The sequence below is a fragment of the Miniopterus natalensis genome, chromosome 7 (assembly GCF_054644295.1).
Source record: "Miniopterus natalensis isolate mMinNat1 chromosome 7, mMinNat1.hap1, whole genome shotgun sequence".
NCBI lineage: Eukaryota > Metazoa > Chordata > Mammalia > Chiroptera > Miniopteridae > Miniopterus > Miniopterus natalensis.
Window position 1 is genome coordinate 2,661,582 of NC_142087.1, and position 18,356 is coordinate 2,679,937.

General features: G+C 51.5%; 1 protein-coding gene across 1 annotated transcript in view; it reads left to right on the forward strand.

The window, feature by feature from the left end:
- EEFSEC (eukaryotic elongation factor, selenocysteine-tRNA specific) overlaps positions 1 to 18,065 on the forward strand; it is a 242,146-nt gene extending 224,081 nt beyond the window's left edge. Inside the window, exon 7 of the mRNA XM_087818685.1 lies at positions 17,606 to 18,065. Within this exon, the coding sequence (XP_087674811.1) occupies positions 17,606 to 17,919 (314 nt within the window). The 3' untranslated portion in view covers positions 17,920 to 18,065. The remainder of the gene's footprint in view (positions 1 to 17,605) is intronic.
- Positions 18,066 to 18,356: the final 291 nt, after the last annotated feature.

Consider the following 18,356-nt stretch of genomic DNA (forward strand, 5'->3'; position numbering starts at 1 on the left):
CTGCCAGATCTGGACACTCAAACACTGTCTTTCCAGGGCCGGCCAGAGGGGCAGAGACTGGGTTGGAGGAAGACACCAGGACCGGTTGGTGATTGGCTGAGCAAGCCTAGGGGAGGGGCAGTTCAGGCTAAGGCCCTGGAGGAGGAAGGGGACATCTGGGAAGGTGAGGACATTGGGGAAGGTTTGGGGGTTCAGCACAGAGTGGAACGTGGGAGTCAGGATGGATTAGGGAAGAGGCCTAAAGCTGATTATTCCACATTCACCGAGCACCTCCTGTGTGCCAGGCCCTAGGGTCAGCCCAGTGCTCCCTGGATGTGCTGGGCAGGAGCCGCCTGGACCCCACATCTCCCCAGAATAGTCCCACGGGTGATCTGCAGCCCCTGTGCCCAGGCAGCCTCCTCTGTGCAGTGCTATCAGGCAGGATGGGGCTAAACCGCACCCCCAACCCACCCAGGCCAGCAGGTCAGAGTTCATGTGCCTAGAGTCTCATGTGCCCCACAACAAGGTGTTGCTCAATCCCCCCATGCCCCCTCACATGTTATCACTGGGGCTGGTGGGGAGACAGCACAGCACAGCACAGAGAAACGGCCACTTCCTGTGGCCATAGCTGGGGCTCCAGATAAAGGCCAGCCAGAAGCCCAGGCCAACCTGAGGAGGCTGGGATAAGGGGCGAGTTTCAGCCACCTGCCTCGCCCCTCAAGGGACACCCCACAGACTCAGCCCGGAGCCTCTAGGCTTCCCGCAGAGTCACCACCTCACTACTGGGCAGGGCCAGGTGTTGGCTGCTCACGGCCACCTCATTCCTGTTAGCAGAGCCTCTGCTCCCCTGACCTGCACGCCCACTCCCTCCCTTCTGAGCCCCATCCCCAGTTGAGGCAGGTGACCGTGAAGGTGCCTGTGACGGGACCTCTGTCAGCCCTGCTCACTGGGCTCAGCAAGGGGCCTCCCGGGCTACCTGGGCCCTTGGTGAGGCCTGTGCACCAGCCTCCCAACACCCCTCCTTCCAGCCTCTGCTCTGCCTCTGTCTCCACATCCATCTCTCTCCTTCATGGTGAGCTTGGCTCCGACCAAGGTCCAGTTCACTTCTCCCACCTGTCACACCCTGAGACCAGGGCTGGCCCTGGGCAGCAGACCTCATTGGGGCAGGTCGGAGGCTGAGCTGGGGGCTCTGGTCTGTGGGCCTGTCACCTGCAAAAGGCACTTGTGGAGTCCAGCGAGCTCTCTCCTCCCACCACCTCCTTGCATTTCTACCCTGGCCCCTGCCCCTCCACTATCTTGGCCCCATCCTGCAGCCTCTATCAGGGCCCCTCCTAACCCCGTCTCTTAAGTTTCTTCTAGTGGGTGAGAGGGCCTGAGCGAGGCTTTTGGCCAGAGATATAAAAGGTGGGGGCAGACCGGGTGGGGTGCAAGAACCACGCCTTCCCTCGAAGCTCCAGGGAGAAGCCCTGAAAGCCCAAATTTCCCAAGGGTTCCAGAGGTGGGGCCCAGGCCAGGCCACAGAAGCCAGATTCCTTACCCCTTGTCTGCCCTCTCAGTTCAATACCCAAGCAGGACCTCCCAAGTCAGCCCCTTACTGTCCCTCTGCTGTCGCCACTATCACATGGCTGACCTCACCAGCACCCTGGGACCACCTCCTTCCCCATTAGCACCTGGGGGAGGCCTGTCTGGAGGACGGGCGAGCGGGAAGAAGCATGAGGCAGCTGCGGGCACGGAGGAGCCTAACCAAGGCGGGGCGAGGGCCAGGGCGAGCTGACCTGGAGGTAGGGTGTGGGCTCAGGGAAGGGTGGGAGCAGGAGGCAGACTGGGACCGATCGGAGGTAAAACCACGGGCCTTGGCACTGAGGGGGCGGGCGAGGGAGCAGGAGTGAGGGGTCCGGATGCCTGGCAGCCTCTCCTGCCCACAGATGGAAGGCCAGCAGCAGGGCGGCTCTGCGCAGGACACCTGGATGACTGTGTGGGACTCCTGAGCCACACTTCGGGGCCCTTGGGGAGCAGTCTGGCTGGAGACCCAGAGGGGTCAAAGGCACATTCATACAAGGCCAAGGGAATTTGCAAGACCAGGAGGGAGTAGAAAGAGAAGGGAAAAGGGCCCAAGACAAGTCGGGAGGAAAGCCCAAGCTGAGACAGGCGGCCGCAAGTGAGCCCAGGAGGAGGACAGGGAAGGCGGCCGGGGGGAACCGGGGTGTGCCCTGAGGTGCTGTGGGAGAGGACACACTGGCCTGGGGTGGTAGACATTGCTTAAAAGATGCTCCAGGCCAGAGCAGGGGCAGCCGGGGCGGGGCCAGGCAGGGTTCGGTAGGAGGGGTTGGCACCTCGGGTGGCAGGCGGAGGGGGCACCTGCAGGACTGTTGTGTAATGGGCGCGGTGTGAGATGAAACCACTTGCTTTCTAATCAGATGTGGAGCTGAATGACTGGCCGCGATAGCCCTGATCAGCAGCATCTCACGGGTTCTCAGTATTCGGTGGGGAGGAAGTGCGCCTCCATCCAGGCCCGGGGGCCTCCACAGGAGCCCAGCCTCCCCTGAGCTGAGCCCAAGCTAATTAAGGCCACCACCTTCCCTCCTCTTGAGGGGACCCCACATCCTCTGGCCTTTGCTCTCACTGCTCCTTCTGCCTGGTGGGCCCAGGTTTGGGGCTCACTCACGCTCTGCCTGCCTCCTTGAGGGATCTCAGACAGGCCCCTCCTCTCTGGGCCTCAGGGCTCCCCTCACAGATAGCTCCTGATGGAGTGGCCACCGTGAGGGGAAGAACCCAGAAGGACAGTGGTGCTCAGACAGGAGGCTGGGACTTAGAAGGAGGTGTCTTGGCCATCAGGGGGCAGACCTGCCCTGTCCCTCCTAGCTCTGCTGCCCCTGGCTTATGAATGGACTGGAATGCTCCCATTCCTAAGGAGCATCTTTGGGGACTTCCTTCACAGAAGGGAAACGGAAGCAGGAGGGAAGGGGTGGTCCTCTGCCCCAGCACCCCCAGCACGGGGAAACCTGTGAGTGGAGTGACCGCTCCTTGGGAACTGGGAATCTGGGTGCACATGTGAACCTGTTGGCCGGCTGGAGACACTCACACCCCATGGACAGCTGGTGGACTGCTGATAAGGAGAGACAGTTGTCAGAGTCACAGCGTACCACTGATAAAACAGACAAGCATCTCCCAGTGGCCGGAAGATGGTGGGAGGAGGCCTAGCCTGGGGGTGCCCACATCTCGGGTGGAAACACTGAGGCTGCTGGTTCTGAACAGGACTCTCCCTCCCCGCGGTGGGAACTCTCACCAAGGCATCTGGGCAGCTGCTGCACACAGGCTGGGGAGGGAGGGCCAAGCCTGAGGTCGCTTTACAGGACCTTGCACCAGGCTAGAGCCCCACCCTGCCTCAAGCCGCCTCTGCCCACTCACCAGTTCCACCCCAGCCACTGACAGCTCCAAACAGGGCTTCTGAGGGCACCCTCAAATGCCAGGCGCTTCCCACCATCACACCCTTCTCACGCTATGCCCCTGCCTGAGCACCCTTCCCACCAGGACTGTCACCTGCTCATTGTTGCTCCGAAAAGGGTGACTATCCAGCCAAGAAGAGATGATTCTGGGACATCGAAACTGTTACAGAATGAGGCTGGGGGGTAGTGGAGACCCTCACTAACATGTGACAGGCCTGAGAGAGTGTGCTACATGCTTTCTATCAGGTCATGGCCTGGTGGGGGTCAGTTGGGCACCAGAGGCCAAGGCTCGGCTTGGGGCTCAGGGGTGAGCCAGGCAAGATGTGGGGAGCTGGGCACCAGTGACAGGAATGAGGTCGGTTATCATTGATGACTCAAAACCCCACACCCAGCTCCCCTTCTGACTCTAGCCCCAGTGGGGCTTTAAGGTTGCAGTCTGAGGACTCCTTAAGGACTCACACAAGGTCACCCCAGAGTAGGTGAGGGACTGGGATTTGACACCACACCTGAAAGGGTCCCGGGCCTACACCTTTCCCAGATATTGCCATCAGTCCCCAGGATACTTTCTGCATCTGGTCATCCTTACTCTGCATTATGATTGGTCCTATTTCATAGGTGCAGGGTTGGAGGCTCAGGGAAGGGACAGTCACTGAGCAGGTCACAGGTGCAGAAGCCCAGGTCTCTCTGGCTCCAGGACCATCACCCCCCAGAATCACAGGTCAGCAGGGTTCCTCCTGACCTGCTCCACCCCTCCAAGTGTGGGGATGGCAGGAACGGGGCATGTCACTGGGTTCTTTCCCTGGAGCCATCGGCAACAAGGCCCTCTCTTCTGGCTAGGGTTACTGAGCTGGTCAATATGAACTTGAATCTGCTCTGGCCAGCTTGTCACCGTGAAGGAACTGAAGTCTATACCTCAAAGGAATGATGTCAACACTGAGGACAACTGATAGAGTGTTAGAGAGAGAGAGAGATTCCTGAAGGCATCAGCTGAGCACCTAGATCCAGCTATGACTGAAGCTAGAACCCTCATTATATGAAGAAGTAAATTCCCTTTGTTGTTGAAGCCTGTTGGAGTGGGCTCCTGTTTTGTGACTCATAGAGTGCACATGGCAAAATCAGCTGTGACGCTCACCAGTCTAGGCCATTCTGGACCATGCCCTGGGTCCTGAGTGCACTTGCACAGACACCCAGGAGCCTATATATGCCATTGTGTACCCATTGATCCTCAATCCTGCCCACTCTGGGAGTCTTTTCCCATGACCGGTACTCACATTCAGCTGTGGGCCTTGGGCAGGTCCCTCTCCCTCCCTTACCAAGCACACAACTGCCCCCTGGCCTGGGGGTGCTCAACCCACCACCTCTGCCTGGTCTCCCCCAGCAGTCCAGCAGGGCTGGGCACAAGCAGCACCCTGGATCAATTCTCAAGGCTGCCCACCTGCCTTACCCCCAGTACCCAGCTCTGCCACAGAGCGCACCACCACTCAGCTCAGGCAGGTTTGTTTCACACAGCAGCATTTTCACATTGTAGATTTCATGTAAAAATACCAATTTTTTTTTTTCACTTACTAACTTTACTGATTTTAAGCTACTTGCTCATGACTCAGTGTTTTCATCTGAAAGCTGGTGATAACAATAGCAGCGCCCATGGCCCCCTCCATCTCATCTGACCCATCGGCAGGTCCAGTGTCACCCTCAGAACCTTCTCAAAGTTCATCTCTCCTTATCCCACTGCCACCAGCCTGGCTAAACTGCTTGTCTCTTGCTCAGACTGTTGCAGTCCCCTCTCAATGGTCCCCTGCTCCAACTTGCTCCTACAGACAGACTCTCACAGCCACCAGACAGGTCCTATTCATATCTGTCAGGTCACATCTCCCCTCTGCTGAAAACCCTCCCAGGGCCCTCTCCTCCCTCAGGGTAAAAGCAGGTATCCTCACGGTGACCCCCCAAGGCCCTGTACTATCTGCCCTGGGACCTCCTGACCTCCTATCCCACCACCCTCCCCATCACCCACCTGCTCCAGCCCCACTGGTCTCCTGCCTCAGGGCCTTTGCACCTACTGACCCTGCGCCCCCAGACAGCCCCCAGCCTGCCCCTCACTCTCTTCAGTGAAGCCCTGCCTGGGCACCTCAGTAAAAGTCCTCCCCATGCTACTCATCCTTGCCTTCTGCTTTGGTTTTCTTCCTGACGTGTATTACCTTCTAACACACTGAATAGTTTGCTCATTCACCTCACTCATGGTCAGTGTCCCCCGTGTGAATGTGAATGTGAGCTCTAGAGAGAGGAGTTTCTGTCCTCAGTGCCTGGCACAACACCGAGCACACGCTGGGTGCCCCATACTCGTAGGTCATTAAAGGGCTACTGAGGATTAAACGAGTCAGTCCATGTTGAGTCCTTGGGCCCCATAAGCTGATGCCATCATTGCTATTGCTGCTGTTTCTGGCCAGCCTGGCCTGGCATATATGCCCCATGGCAGCCTTGACCATCAGGGACAGTTTGCCTCAGACTCCGGTCCCATTGCCATCAGCACCCCATTTTATACACATTCTTTAGTTGCAGTAGAAGGCAAGGGAGAGGGGAGGCCGAGACACCCACAGTGGACCCAGGTTCCTCGGAGGATGCCCTCAGCCCTGTCCCTCCTCCCCTTCCCCACCCAGGCAAACATTGTGAGTGCAGCTCAGGGACTGCGGGTTAAGACCCAGATCCCTGGGCTGGTAAGTTAATAGTTTATAGAGCAGGAGCTGTTTGGAGGCTGAGTGATGAGGGAGGATGGCCGGTGGGTCCTGGGGGCCTGGAAGGGAGAGTGTGAGGAAAGCCTGCAAGTGTCAGCTGTGTGTAGGTTTCAGCCTGACCATGGGACCACCCTGATGGGCCCCGGGTATTTAGGAACATCTGTGCACAACCCAGTGTGGACAGGAGCTAGGGCAGGCTTGAGGCTGGGACACCTGGGGGGGAGCTCATGTGCACACCACGTGTGAGCATAGGACACCTGTCCAGGCAAGGTTGATCCGAGGTCTTGGCCAGGCTGTGTGCACGCATGTATATGCCTTTTGTTAGATGATCCTGGAGGGTGCACAGTGTGGGTGAGTCCTGCACAGTACGCCCATGAAGCTGTGTATGCAAGCTTTGGTGAATCTCTGCACATACGCCATGTACACGTGTGAGCTTGGATATGCGGACATGTGTGTGTGAGACTATGCACACATGTGTTTCTCACATCCAGTCCTGATGGTGGCTCAGAGGGCTTAAGAGTCAGGTAGACCTGAACCCTCTCCTGCACATTCTGACCTCCATCACCTATGCCTTGGTCTCCTCTCCTGAAAATGGGGTCTTACCATCGCTGCCTTGGGTGACAGCAAGGATTTGGAATGATGTGCATGTATTCACTGAGTCAAAGGTTAACTAACTGTCTATTTTAAAAATATCTTTTATTGATTTCAGAGAGAGGGAGAGGGAGAAAGAGACAGAAACATCAATGAGAGAGAAACATCGATCGGCTGCCTCCTGCACTGGGGATCAAGCCCGCAACCCGGGCATGTGCCCTGACCTGGAAGGGAACCTGCAACCTCCGGGTGCATGGGACCATGCTCGACCAACTGAGCCATGGTGGCCGGGCTCACCTGTCTCTATCATGCCCTCCCCTTTCTCTCACCATTCCTCAGCCTGGTTCTGGGCCTCCGGACCCCCAGTGCCACCTCCCTAAGACCAGGAGACCCCCATACCTACCCCCCGCATCCTGGCCAGCCATGATCTTCATCCCCATAGAAATTAAAGCAATGATTCCATCTTGCATTGGTCAAAATGATTTTTTTAATGTTTTTAAATAATAGAAAATGTAAAGTTTGATAACATCAAGTGTTGGGGAAGAGGCTACGTGATGGGAACTCTCCTCGTGCCATTAGATGAAGACATACACACCGCTGCCCTGCGCAGCAAGCTACCACATCCAGTAAATTTAGAATGCTAGTGCCCTGTGGGCACAACCACACACTCTTAGGAATGCAGAGGAGGAAGGACAGGAAAGCACAACAGGTGTTCATCAGTATGGAGCGGACACACCCAATTGGTGATGGGCAGCCATAGGGTAGAAGAAATGAACTCTGGGTGTCCTGTGGATAAATCTGAGAAACAGGTGAAAGTAAGTTGCAAAAGAATACTTACAGAATGATGCCTTTTACACCTTTTTTCGATTACAGTTGACATTCAATATTATTTTGTATTAGTTTCAGGTGTACAGCATAGTGGTCAGATGATTATATAATTTATGAAGTGATCCCCCCGATAAGTCTAGTACCCACCTGGCACCATACATGGTTATTACAATATTATTGACTATATCCTTTATGCCGTACTTTACATCCCCATGACTATTTTGTAACTACCAATTTGTACTTCTTAATCCCTTCACCTTTCACCCAGTCCCCCAAACCACCTCCCATCTAGCAACCAGTTTGCTCTCTGTATCTATAGCTTATTTCTGTTGTGTTTGTTCATTTATATTCTTTAGATTCCACATTTAAGTGAAGTCATATGGAATTTGTCTTTCTCTGACTGACTGACATTTTACTTGGCATAATATCTTCTAGGTCCATCCATGTTGTCACAAATGGTAGGATTTCATTCTTTTTAATGACCAAGTAATATTCCATTGTATATATGTACCACATCTTCTTATCCAATTGTCTGTTGGTGGGCACTTGGGTTGCTTCCAATTTTGGCTACTATAAATACTGCTGCAATTAACACAGGAATGCATATATCTTTTCAAATTAGTATTTTGTATTTCTTTGGATATATACTTAGAAGTGGAATTGCTGGGTCAAAAGGTAGATCTGTTTTTAATTTTTTTAGGACCTCCATACTATTTTCCATAATGGCTGCACCAATTTGCAATCCCACCAACAGTGCGCAAGAGTTCCCTTTCTTCCACATCCTTGACAACACTTGTTGTTTGTTGATTTATTGATGATAACCATGCTGATAGGTGTGAGGTGATATCTCATTATGGTTTTAATTTGCATATCTCTGATAATTAGTGACGTTGAGCATCTTTTCATAAATTTATTAGCCATCTTACATTCTCATTGTATAAATGTCTATTCAGATCCTCTGCCCATTTTTTAATTGGATTGTTTGCAGGGGGTGCGGGGTTGGTGTTGAGTTGTGTAAGTTCTTTATAAATTTTGGATATTAACTCCTTATCCAATGCATCATTGGCAAATATCTTCTGCCATTCGGTAGGTTGTTTTTTCATTTTGTTGAAGGTTTCCTTTGCTGTGCAAAAACTCTTTAATTTGATGTAGTCCCATTTGTTTATTTTTTTTCTTTTCTTTCCCTTGCCTGAGGAGATATATCAGAAAAATATTACTGAGAGCAATGTAGAGAATCTATGTTTTCTTCTAGGGGTTTTATGTCTTACATTTAAGTCTTTAATCCATTTTAAGTATATTCTTATGTATGGTGTGAGAAGATGATCTAGTTTCATTTTTTTGCACATATCTGTCCAGTTTTCCCAACACCATTACTTGAATAGACTGTCCTCACTGCATTGTATGTTCTTGCCTCCTTGGTCCCAAATTAATTGACCATATAGGTGTGGGTTTATTTCTGGGCTCTCTTTTCTGTTCCATTTATCTATATGTCTGTTTTTATGCCAGTGCCATGCTGTTTTGATTACTATCGCCTTGTAGTATATAGTTTGATATCAGATATTGTGAAGCCTCCTACTTTGTTCTTTTTTTCTCAAGATTGCTGTGGCTATTCCGGGTCTTTTGTGGTTCCATATAAATGTTTGGATTATTCTATTTCTGTGAAAAATGCCATTGGTACTTTAATAGGGATGCATTGAATCTATAGATTGCTTTAGGTAATATGGACATTTTAATGATGTTAATTCTTCCTATTCACGAGCATGGTATATTCTTCCATTTATTTGTAACTTTTTCAATTTTTTTCTTCAATTTCTTATAATTTTTTGAGTAAAAGACTTTTACCTCCTTGGTTAAATTTATACCTAGATATTTTATTATTTATTGTAAATGGGATTGTTTTCTTAATTTCTCTTTCTGGTAGTTCAATATTGGTATATAAAATGCAGCTGGTTCTGGGGCCTCTTGAGAGAGGCCCTAAAGCAGGCCAGTGTCAGACTCTGCCTGTGACTGGCCCAAGGCTACCTGTTAAGAGCTAAAAGTGATCCATGTTTGGTAGTGGCCTGAACTGGACCTGGATGCATGTGGGATAGGCCATGCTGCAAATGAGGCTGGTTGATATCAGTTCTGGGCCTGGGGCAGGTCAGTAAAAGAAACAAGACATTCCCATATCTGCCACCATCTGCCAGCTGCCTGTAAGGCTCAACCACTGAATCTCTAGTGGTACCTGAGTTGAGTGAGGCAAGGTCTCAGGGAGTCACCAGGGTGAGGTGAGTGGTATTCACCAGGTTAAGGCAGATTCAGATTTGCACCAGTGCTGAGCCTGAGGCCACTCAGCAAAAGTCTCAGGGTACACCAAGGGTAGCTGTGTTTGTAGTAGGGCAGGGTCTCGGGAGTTGTCAGATGGAACTAGTGAAGTTTACCAGGCTAATGCAGATTCAGATTTGGCTGGGGGGGGGCGCTTAACACAGGAAAGATGGCACCCAACACAGGGACAATGGCAGCTGTCTCATTCTCTAGCCCTCGCCCTGAATTCACACAACTCAGTTTCTCCCTGTTTTTCTCTGGCACCCCTTGAGCTTCCATCCATCTGTTGTAGGCAGTGGGAATGGCACCAGGTGTTAGACTGGTGGGTCCCAACTGAACCTGGTTTCAGCAACCTTGGTACTTGAGTTCTGGCTAGGAAAGAATTCAGAGTCAAGACTCAAACTATAAGAGAGCATTTATTTGGAAAATCACAGAAGTAGAAGAAGTGAGTCATAGAAGAAATGGTCTTAGGAAACAAGTTATAGAGGCAAAGGAAGGGCCCTTGGAGCTTAGACCTTGGGAGTGAGGAAGGTAATGGTAATGTGCCTCTGGGGAGGGGGAAGGGAAAGGTGTGGGCATACTCCTAGGAGGGAGAGTGCACTGTGTCCTCTGTCCTAAGGATTTTAAGGGTGGTCCCAGGGGAAGATCTTTTTCTTTTTTTTAATCCTCACCATAGGAGTGAGGATTTTTTTCCATTGATTTTTACAGAGAGTGGAAGGGAGGGGGAAGGGGCAGAAAGAGAGAAACATCAATGTGACAGAGACACATCAATTGGTTGCCTCCCACACATGCCCCGACCAGGGGCTGGGATTGGACCTGCAACCCAGGTACGTACTCTGGTCCGGGAATTGAACCCAGGACCCTCGAGTTTGCAGGCCGATGCTCTAACCACTGAACAATGCCTGCCAGGGCCCAGGGAAATACCTTAATAGAGTATTCATCAGCTTTCCAGGTGTGTCTTTCAGGGTCTAGATCTCCACTGGTTGATTGTTTGGCTCCAGGGCAGGAGGTCATTATCCAACGCAGCTGGTCCTGAGGTCAGCCTTGGCGTCACTTATCTGGTTTTGCTGCTTTTTCTGGGCCTGGAGCTGAAATACATCTGAGGCCTAGATGTTATCACTAGGGAGGAAAGGTCAGGGGGTCCAAACCTCATGACCAGTGGTATGCTAGGGGAGGAAAGGTCACCCTGGGGACAAGGTCCTTTACTAGGCACCCAAGGCTTTCCATCCTGGTGACCTACTTTACCTGTCCCATCATCTGTGCTCTGCTCCTGTCTGCCTGCTTACCACATCTTTTTTTCTTTTTTTTTACACATCCACTGAGCTCACGGTGAGCCCCTGCAAGTAACAGTTTGTGTGCTCTTTAGGGGTATGCCTAGGTTTCCAACAGCCTTCTGTCTCACTCAGACAAATGGAATTCCCACAGATTTTCACAGCCAGATATGTGGGCTCCTCTTTCCAGCACTAGTGTTCTGGGCTGGGGATCCCAGCATTGGGCAGAGAACCCTCGATCCTCAGGGGGACCTCTGCAACTGAGATATCCCTCTGGATTCTCAACGGCCACAAGTGAGTGTGGGGCCAACCTGTTTCATATCTCCACCCCTCCTACCAGTCTCAACATGGCTTCTTCTCTATATGCTTATAGAACTTCTGTTCAGGTAGTCTTCAGATGGTTGTGTGGTAGGCAGTTAGACAGACATGAGCAGAGCAAGGACAACAGGCTAGGTACATAAGGTCACCAGGGTGAAAAGCCCTGGATGCCTAGCAAAGGACAATTGTAAGGTGGAACCTTGCCCCAGGGTGACCTTTCCTCCCCTAGCATATGACACTGGTCATGAGGTTTGGATCCCCTGACCTTTCCTCCCTAGAGATAACATCTAGGCCTCAGTTGTATTTCAGCTCCAGGCCCAGAAAAGCAGCAAAACCAGATAAGTGACACCATGGCTGACCTCAGGAGCAGCTGCATTGGATAATGACCCCCTGCCCTGGTGCCAGCGAATCAATCAGTGGAGACCTAGACCCTGAAAGGACACACCTGGAAAGCTACTGAATATTCTATAGAGATCTTCCTCTGGGACCTCCCCTAAAATCTCAACCCTTAAAACCCTTAGACCGAGGACTCAGTACTCTCCCTCTGGGAAGCATGTCATGCCTTTCCCTTTCCACTCCCCCTCCACATCCCCCCAGGCACATCACCTTTACCTTCCTCACTTCTAAGCTCCAAGGGCCCTTCCTTTGCCTCTACAACTTGTTTCCTAAGCCCATTTCTTCTGTGAATTACTTCTTCCACCTCTATGATTTTCCAAATAAATGTTCTCCTATAGTTTGAGTCTTGGCTCTGAATTCTTTCCTAGCCAGAACTCAAGGACTGAGGTTGCTGAACCCAGGTCTGGTCAGACACTACAAGTCTAACACTTGGTGCTGTTCCCAATGCCCTCAACGGTTATACAGGTTGATTGTTCTGTAATTTAGGTGTAATTTTTTAATGTTTTTATTAATTTTAGAGAAGGAGGAAGAGAGAGGGATAGAGAGATAAAAACATCGATGAGAAAGAAACATCAATCGGCTGCCTCCTGCATGCCTCCTACTGGGGATCAAGCCAGAAACTCTGGCATGTGCCCTGACTAGGAATCGAACTGGCAACCTCCTGGTACATGGATCAATGCTCAACCACTGAGCCACACACACTGCGCTAGTTGTAATTTTGATGTGGTTGTGGCAGGGCGTGAGTACAGCGTCTACCTACTCTGCCATCTTGAGTGGAACACCTCGATACCTTTTACACTTAAAAGAAATTCCATAGCCCGGCCGGGCGTGGCTCAGCGGTTGAGTGTCGGCCTAGGATCCAGGAGATCGGGGTTCGATTCCTGGTCAGGGCACATGCCCGGGTTGCTGGCTCGATCCCCAGTTGGGGGCGTGCAGGAGGCAACCGATCAATGACTCTCTCATCATTGATGTTTCTCTCTCTCTCTCTCCCTCTTCCTTTCTCTCTCTGAAATCAATAAAGATATATTTTTTTTAAAAAAAGAAATTCCATAAAGCATACTGTATATGCTCTGTGAATACAGGTATATGTATTTAAACGAGTAGGAAAAAACATGCAAGGATATGCTCCAAACCAATAATCAGTGGCTACCCTAAGAAGGGACTAGAAGGGGCAGTGATAAGCAAAGGGCACTCTAGCCTTATCTTTTATGTTTTAATTTTGTTCAAAGAGACTGTATTGGTGTATTGGCCATGAATTGAAGATGAACAAGGAAAAATGTTACGTCAAGCACAGAGGCATGGGTGATAACGGGGGTTATGTAGGCACCTTGTTGCTCACACCCACTTGACCCTCTTTTCCTGAAGACCAGCTCTCTGGTTATTGCCAAATTGGTTGACAAAAGGCTGGCCCTGAGGAGTGAGACCCTGCATTCCTCTGTGGCTGCTCTGGATCCTTTTCTGGACCCCACCCAGAGCAGTTTCTGCCCTAAAGGCCCAGGTGTCCCCTGGGTCCCAGATTCTTTGGTCCCCACCGCCACCACCCCATTTCATGATCCCCACCCAAATACCCAGGGACAGAGCTTAGTGGTGACTCTGGCTTGGAAGGGTGGCCTGAGATGTTGATGACCAGGCTAAACCAGGGACAATAAGCTCTGGGTAAGGATGGGACAGCAAGAGGGTGACTCCTAGAGACCCCAAGGGGATAGGGACAGGCCAATAATTCATCCCAATTTTAGCTCCCACCCTCAAAGCTGCAGCTCCAGGGCTAGAGATGATTGCAAGAGGAGGCCTGGGGACCACCCAGCCCCCAGGAGGCTTGTCAAACCTGGGGGGTCATGTCTGAGCCCTGTGCTTGCAGGGGAGAATGCAGCCAAGACACAAACACATAGTGAGAGACAAGGGGAGACATACAGAGGGAAAGAAAGAGAGAAAGAGTCAGACACCAAGACAGAGACAAAAAGACAAAGAAATATAAAGTCCCAGAGGGCTCAATGCACCTGGAGGAGGGGGCAGCGGAGACAGAAGCAGAGGGAAGAGAGAGAGGCCTGGGCGGGCTGCCTTGCTCTGATTGGCCAAGACTGGCTGCAATTAAATCCTGTAATTGATTCCCTGAGATGACGAGGATCATTTCAATGCAGAGAATTAAGGTTTTCTTCCAAGATGGAAATAAAGATTAATTTGCAATTTCCTTCCTCACTGCACACATGAGAACAGCTCCTGCTGGGAAGAGAGTTCAACCCTGACAGGTGGGCTGGGGGTGGGGTGGCCTTCAGGGCTGGGCCCACAGCCTCAGGAGAGGGACCAGCACAGCCCCAGGACGTTCGGTGGTCCTAACAAGCTTGGAGGGCATTAGCCCACCTTTAAGAGCCCCTCCACGCCCTCTCTCCATAGCAGAGAGGGTAAGGCCCAGGCCAGAGTTACAACTCGCCCGTCCTCTCTCATAGTCTGATATCTGGATACCACAGTGAGAGATGGCAGGAGAGTCCCCTAGGGGAGAAGTAGGAAGTCCCCGAATCTCCCTTCTTCACTTTATGGGTTGCCTTCAGGGCCCCCAGCCTTCTCTTGCCATCCCAAGCAGAGCTAACCAAGCCTCGCCCCGAAACTGACACAGGATTTCCCTGGCAGGGAAGCACATGCTGGAGCTCAGGAGGGAGCTCCTCTCTTCAGACTAGACCCCCCTTATCCCGCACTTTGTGCCCTTTGTTGGGGGTACCCCAAGCACAGACACATATGCAGGCTCCAGAAAGAGGTAGCCCTGGGCCTGCCTGGGTCCAGATGCTTAAGGACCACCCCTCAGAGAGGCCTGACCAGTCCTGGGTGAGTCAGAACCCCAGCCAGAGCCAGAAGGGGCCCATGAGCCCATCCACATCTGTGCCCCCAGGAGCCAGTGTGACGTCTTCAGGTCTTGTCCCTGGCGTGGCGCACTGGGGAACACTTGTCACTGTAGCCAGCCTCTCCAGGCCCACACCCTGCTTGGGGCCAGGTACAGGCAGGGTGCCCGGGTTGAGCTCAGAGTCCTGGCCTCTACAACCTCTAAGCAAGAACAGCCTATCCACAGCCACGCTCCTGCAGGCGCAGGCTCAGGCTCATCCTACAGCTGGGCAACTCCTAACTCCAGGGACCCCTTGCGAACACTCCAATGGCGAGACACGGGGAGAAGCCTGCTGTGTGCCTGTGGTCTTCTGAGACCTTGTCTTTGCAATCCCTGGGCCTCAGGGGCTATATTCTATACAACTTCTGAGTGGGGCTTCCAGGATCCCCGAGAATTTGAACTTAGGCTCACAGCTGGGTATGCCTCTGAGACCCAGCCCACTGTGCTGCGGGTCCTACCTGGACAGCCTGCTGAGGCCCTGACTCTGCACCCCCTCCACCCTGCCCAGGTCAGCTGTGGGCCCAGTGATTCTAGAGCTGACCATGGTGCCTCTTGTGCCAACTTTTCCGGAGGGTGACCTCCAAATGACCTCCCGGCTCACAGGGAGGAGGAAGAGCAAGTTTATGAGCAGGGGGCCGGCGCATTCCTCCTGGGCGGCCTAGGCCTATCTCACAATCACCACAGGACTGAGGTCTGGGCTGCCCTCCAGGGCCTCAGAGCACCCCCCATCCTGGCCCACCTGCCGATATCACGCATAGTCAGGATGCTGGACTTCATTCAGTCTTTGACCCTGAGTCACCCGGAGCTGGGCTGGGCCCCACGGCTGCCCCACCTCTCTAAGTCCAGCCTTCTTTACATATTTCTAGGCCTGAGGATCGCTTCATGCTACTCAGGCCCACTGGCAGCTAGATAAAGCAGCACTAGAGGCAGTCATGAAGACAAGATGTCCCGCACAGTGCCTGGTACTCAGGGCTGTGGTTGTCTCCTAGAACTGGATTGGGTCCCAGTTCTGCAGCTTTGTTCATTCCCATAGCCCTGGACAACTGCAAAGACTTGGGGTCAATGCTGGGGCTCTCCTCCCAAGCCAGCACCTCAGCAGCCTCCCCCACCCCTCTGACTCCCCAGAGCTCTGAGCAGCCACACACACAGAGCAGGACTGTGACCGCCAAAGAGCTGGGCCCTTGCGCTCACCCTGTGCACCTTGAAATGCCCCAGCTGCCATTCTCGATCACTCATTCATTGATTCCTTTGACCCAGAATTGTACCGAAATTTCCTTAACACTTGCCAGGGCCCTGGGGCAGTTTGGAGCAACCTGTCCTCCTGATGAGAGGTGCCCAGGAGGGCTGAGAGAGTTGCCACTCAGACCAGAGGCCCAGATGTCCTTGCCCAGCCTCTACACCACCATGTCTGGGAGCCTCAGGCCCACCTGCAGGGAGAGTGGGTCCAGGACTCACCCAGGTCAGACACCCAGCATCCAGATCCTTCCTGCAGATTCCTCCTTCTGTGCCTGCCAGGCCTGCCAGGGGCACCCAGTAATGAGAGGAATCGCAGGCACTCACATGCTACCATCATCCCAGTGGTCATTTGACCAAAGGGGCTGCTTCCCAGACCCCTACAACCACAGCAGCCCTGCTTTTAAGATCAGGGACATATCTGGGATTTCATGAGGGCTGGGGCAAGTGTCTCACCCTCTCAGTGCCACAGCAAAATGAAATAAATATTAGGACCTGCCTCACTTTATAGTGCTGAGGATGAAAGGGGCACACAGTAGGTGCTGACTAAATGATCCATTTGGGAAAATGGTGTAGGTATTTCTTAAAAAGTTAAACATAAGTGGAAGCCAAAAAGTGGAAACTACTTAAATGTTTGTGGATATACAAAATGCGATATACCCGTCTACCACATGAGATATTTTCCATGAATAATTAAATGAAGTCTTACTCAACAATAATAGAAGAAGAAGAAATGAAGGACGGGTGCATGCTACATGCGTAAACCTTGAAAACATTGTCCTGAGTAGAAGCCAGACACAAAAGATCACATGTTATGTGATTCCATGTATATAAACCACCCAGGATAGGCCAATCTGTAGAGGCAGCAAGTAGATTAGTGGTTTCCCAGGGCTGAGAGATGATGGGAGGAAGAGGAGGGTGACTAGGAGGTATAGGGCTTCTTTTGGGAGTAATGAAAATGGTGTAAAATTGATTGTGGTGATGGATGGATGCTCTGTAAATATGCTAAAAGCCACTGAATTGTACACTTTAAATGAGTGAACTGTATGGTATGTAAATTATATCTCAATAAAGATGTTAAAAAAACAAAACAGTGAAGTTAACATATGAGCCAGCAATTCCACTCCCAGGTCTATGCCCAAGAGAATTAAACACATATGTCCACACAAAAACTTGGACGTGAATGTTCGTAGTAGCATGGTTCACAATAGCCAAAAAGTGGAAATGACCCAAATGGCCATCAGTTGATGGCTGGATAAATAAAATGTGATTGGTGCATACAATGGAATATTATCAGCCATAAAAAGGAATGAGATACTGATATGTGCTACAACATGGAAGAATCTTGAAAACATTGTGCTCAGTGAAAGGAGCTAGGCCCCACGGTCACAGATTGTATCATTCCATTTATACAAAAGTCCAGAATAGGTAAATCCATAGATGCAGAAGTAGAATTGTGGTTGCCAGGAGCTGGGGGCATAGGAAGGATGGGAGTGACTAACAGCGGATATGGCATTCCTTTTGGGGGGACAACATGTTGTAAACTTAGATTGTGGTGATGGTTGCACAACCCTATATACTAAAACCACTTACAACTCTGACTGTTCTAAAAAATTGTTTCTTCTTTGTTATTTACAGTAAAAAGCACCCTAACCAGGGATGGAACCTGCAACTTGGCCATGCGCCCTGACCCAGAACTGAACTGGCAACCTTTTGGTGCCCAACCAGCTGAGCTACGTGGGCCAGGGCGCACCGCCTTTCGAATGAGACTCCTCAGGGAGTTGCCGTGTCCTGTGTGTATCGGTGTTGGTTCCCTTTGTTGCTTCATAGTATTACGCCTTGTGAATATACTACTGTTTATCCGTTCACCAGCTGAGGGACATTTGGGTTTTCAGATTTTGGTGATTATGAATAAAGCTGCTATAAGCAGTCACTTATGGATTTTTGTGTGAGCATAAGTTTTTGTTTGGGCTGTATGGTGCATGTACGTTTAACTTTATAAGTAACTGCCAAACCGTTTTTCAATGTGGCTGCACCATTTTGCACTCTTATCAGGCACCGTGGTGGGTCAGGGGTGGAAGTGGCCCGGGTGAGCAAGGCCCTGCCCTCTTGGAACTGACAATTCAAATGGGAGGCAGGTGAGAAACAAGGAAACCCATGAATACTCAGGATCGTGTCGAATGGTCACAAGGGCTCTGAGGCTATAAAGCGGGGTGACATGAAGAAAGGGGATTTCAGGGAGGGTCTCCTTCAGGAGGGGAGTTTGATGTGGGGGAGCTATATGATCCAAGATCCAGGGCAAAGGGCTCCAGGCAGGGCACTGAACAGGTGCAAAGGCCCTGAGGTAGCCACGTCATACATACTGTGATGCTGTGGCTGTGATGAATTT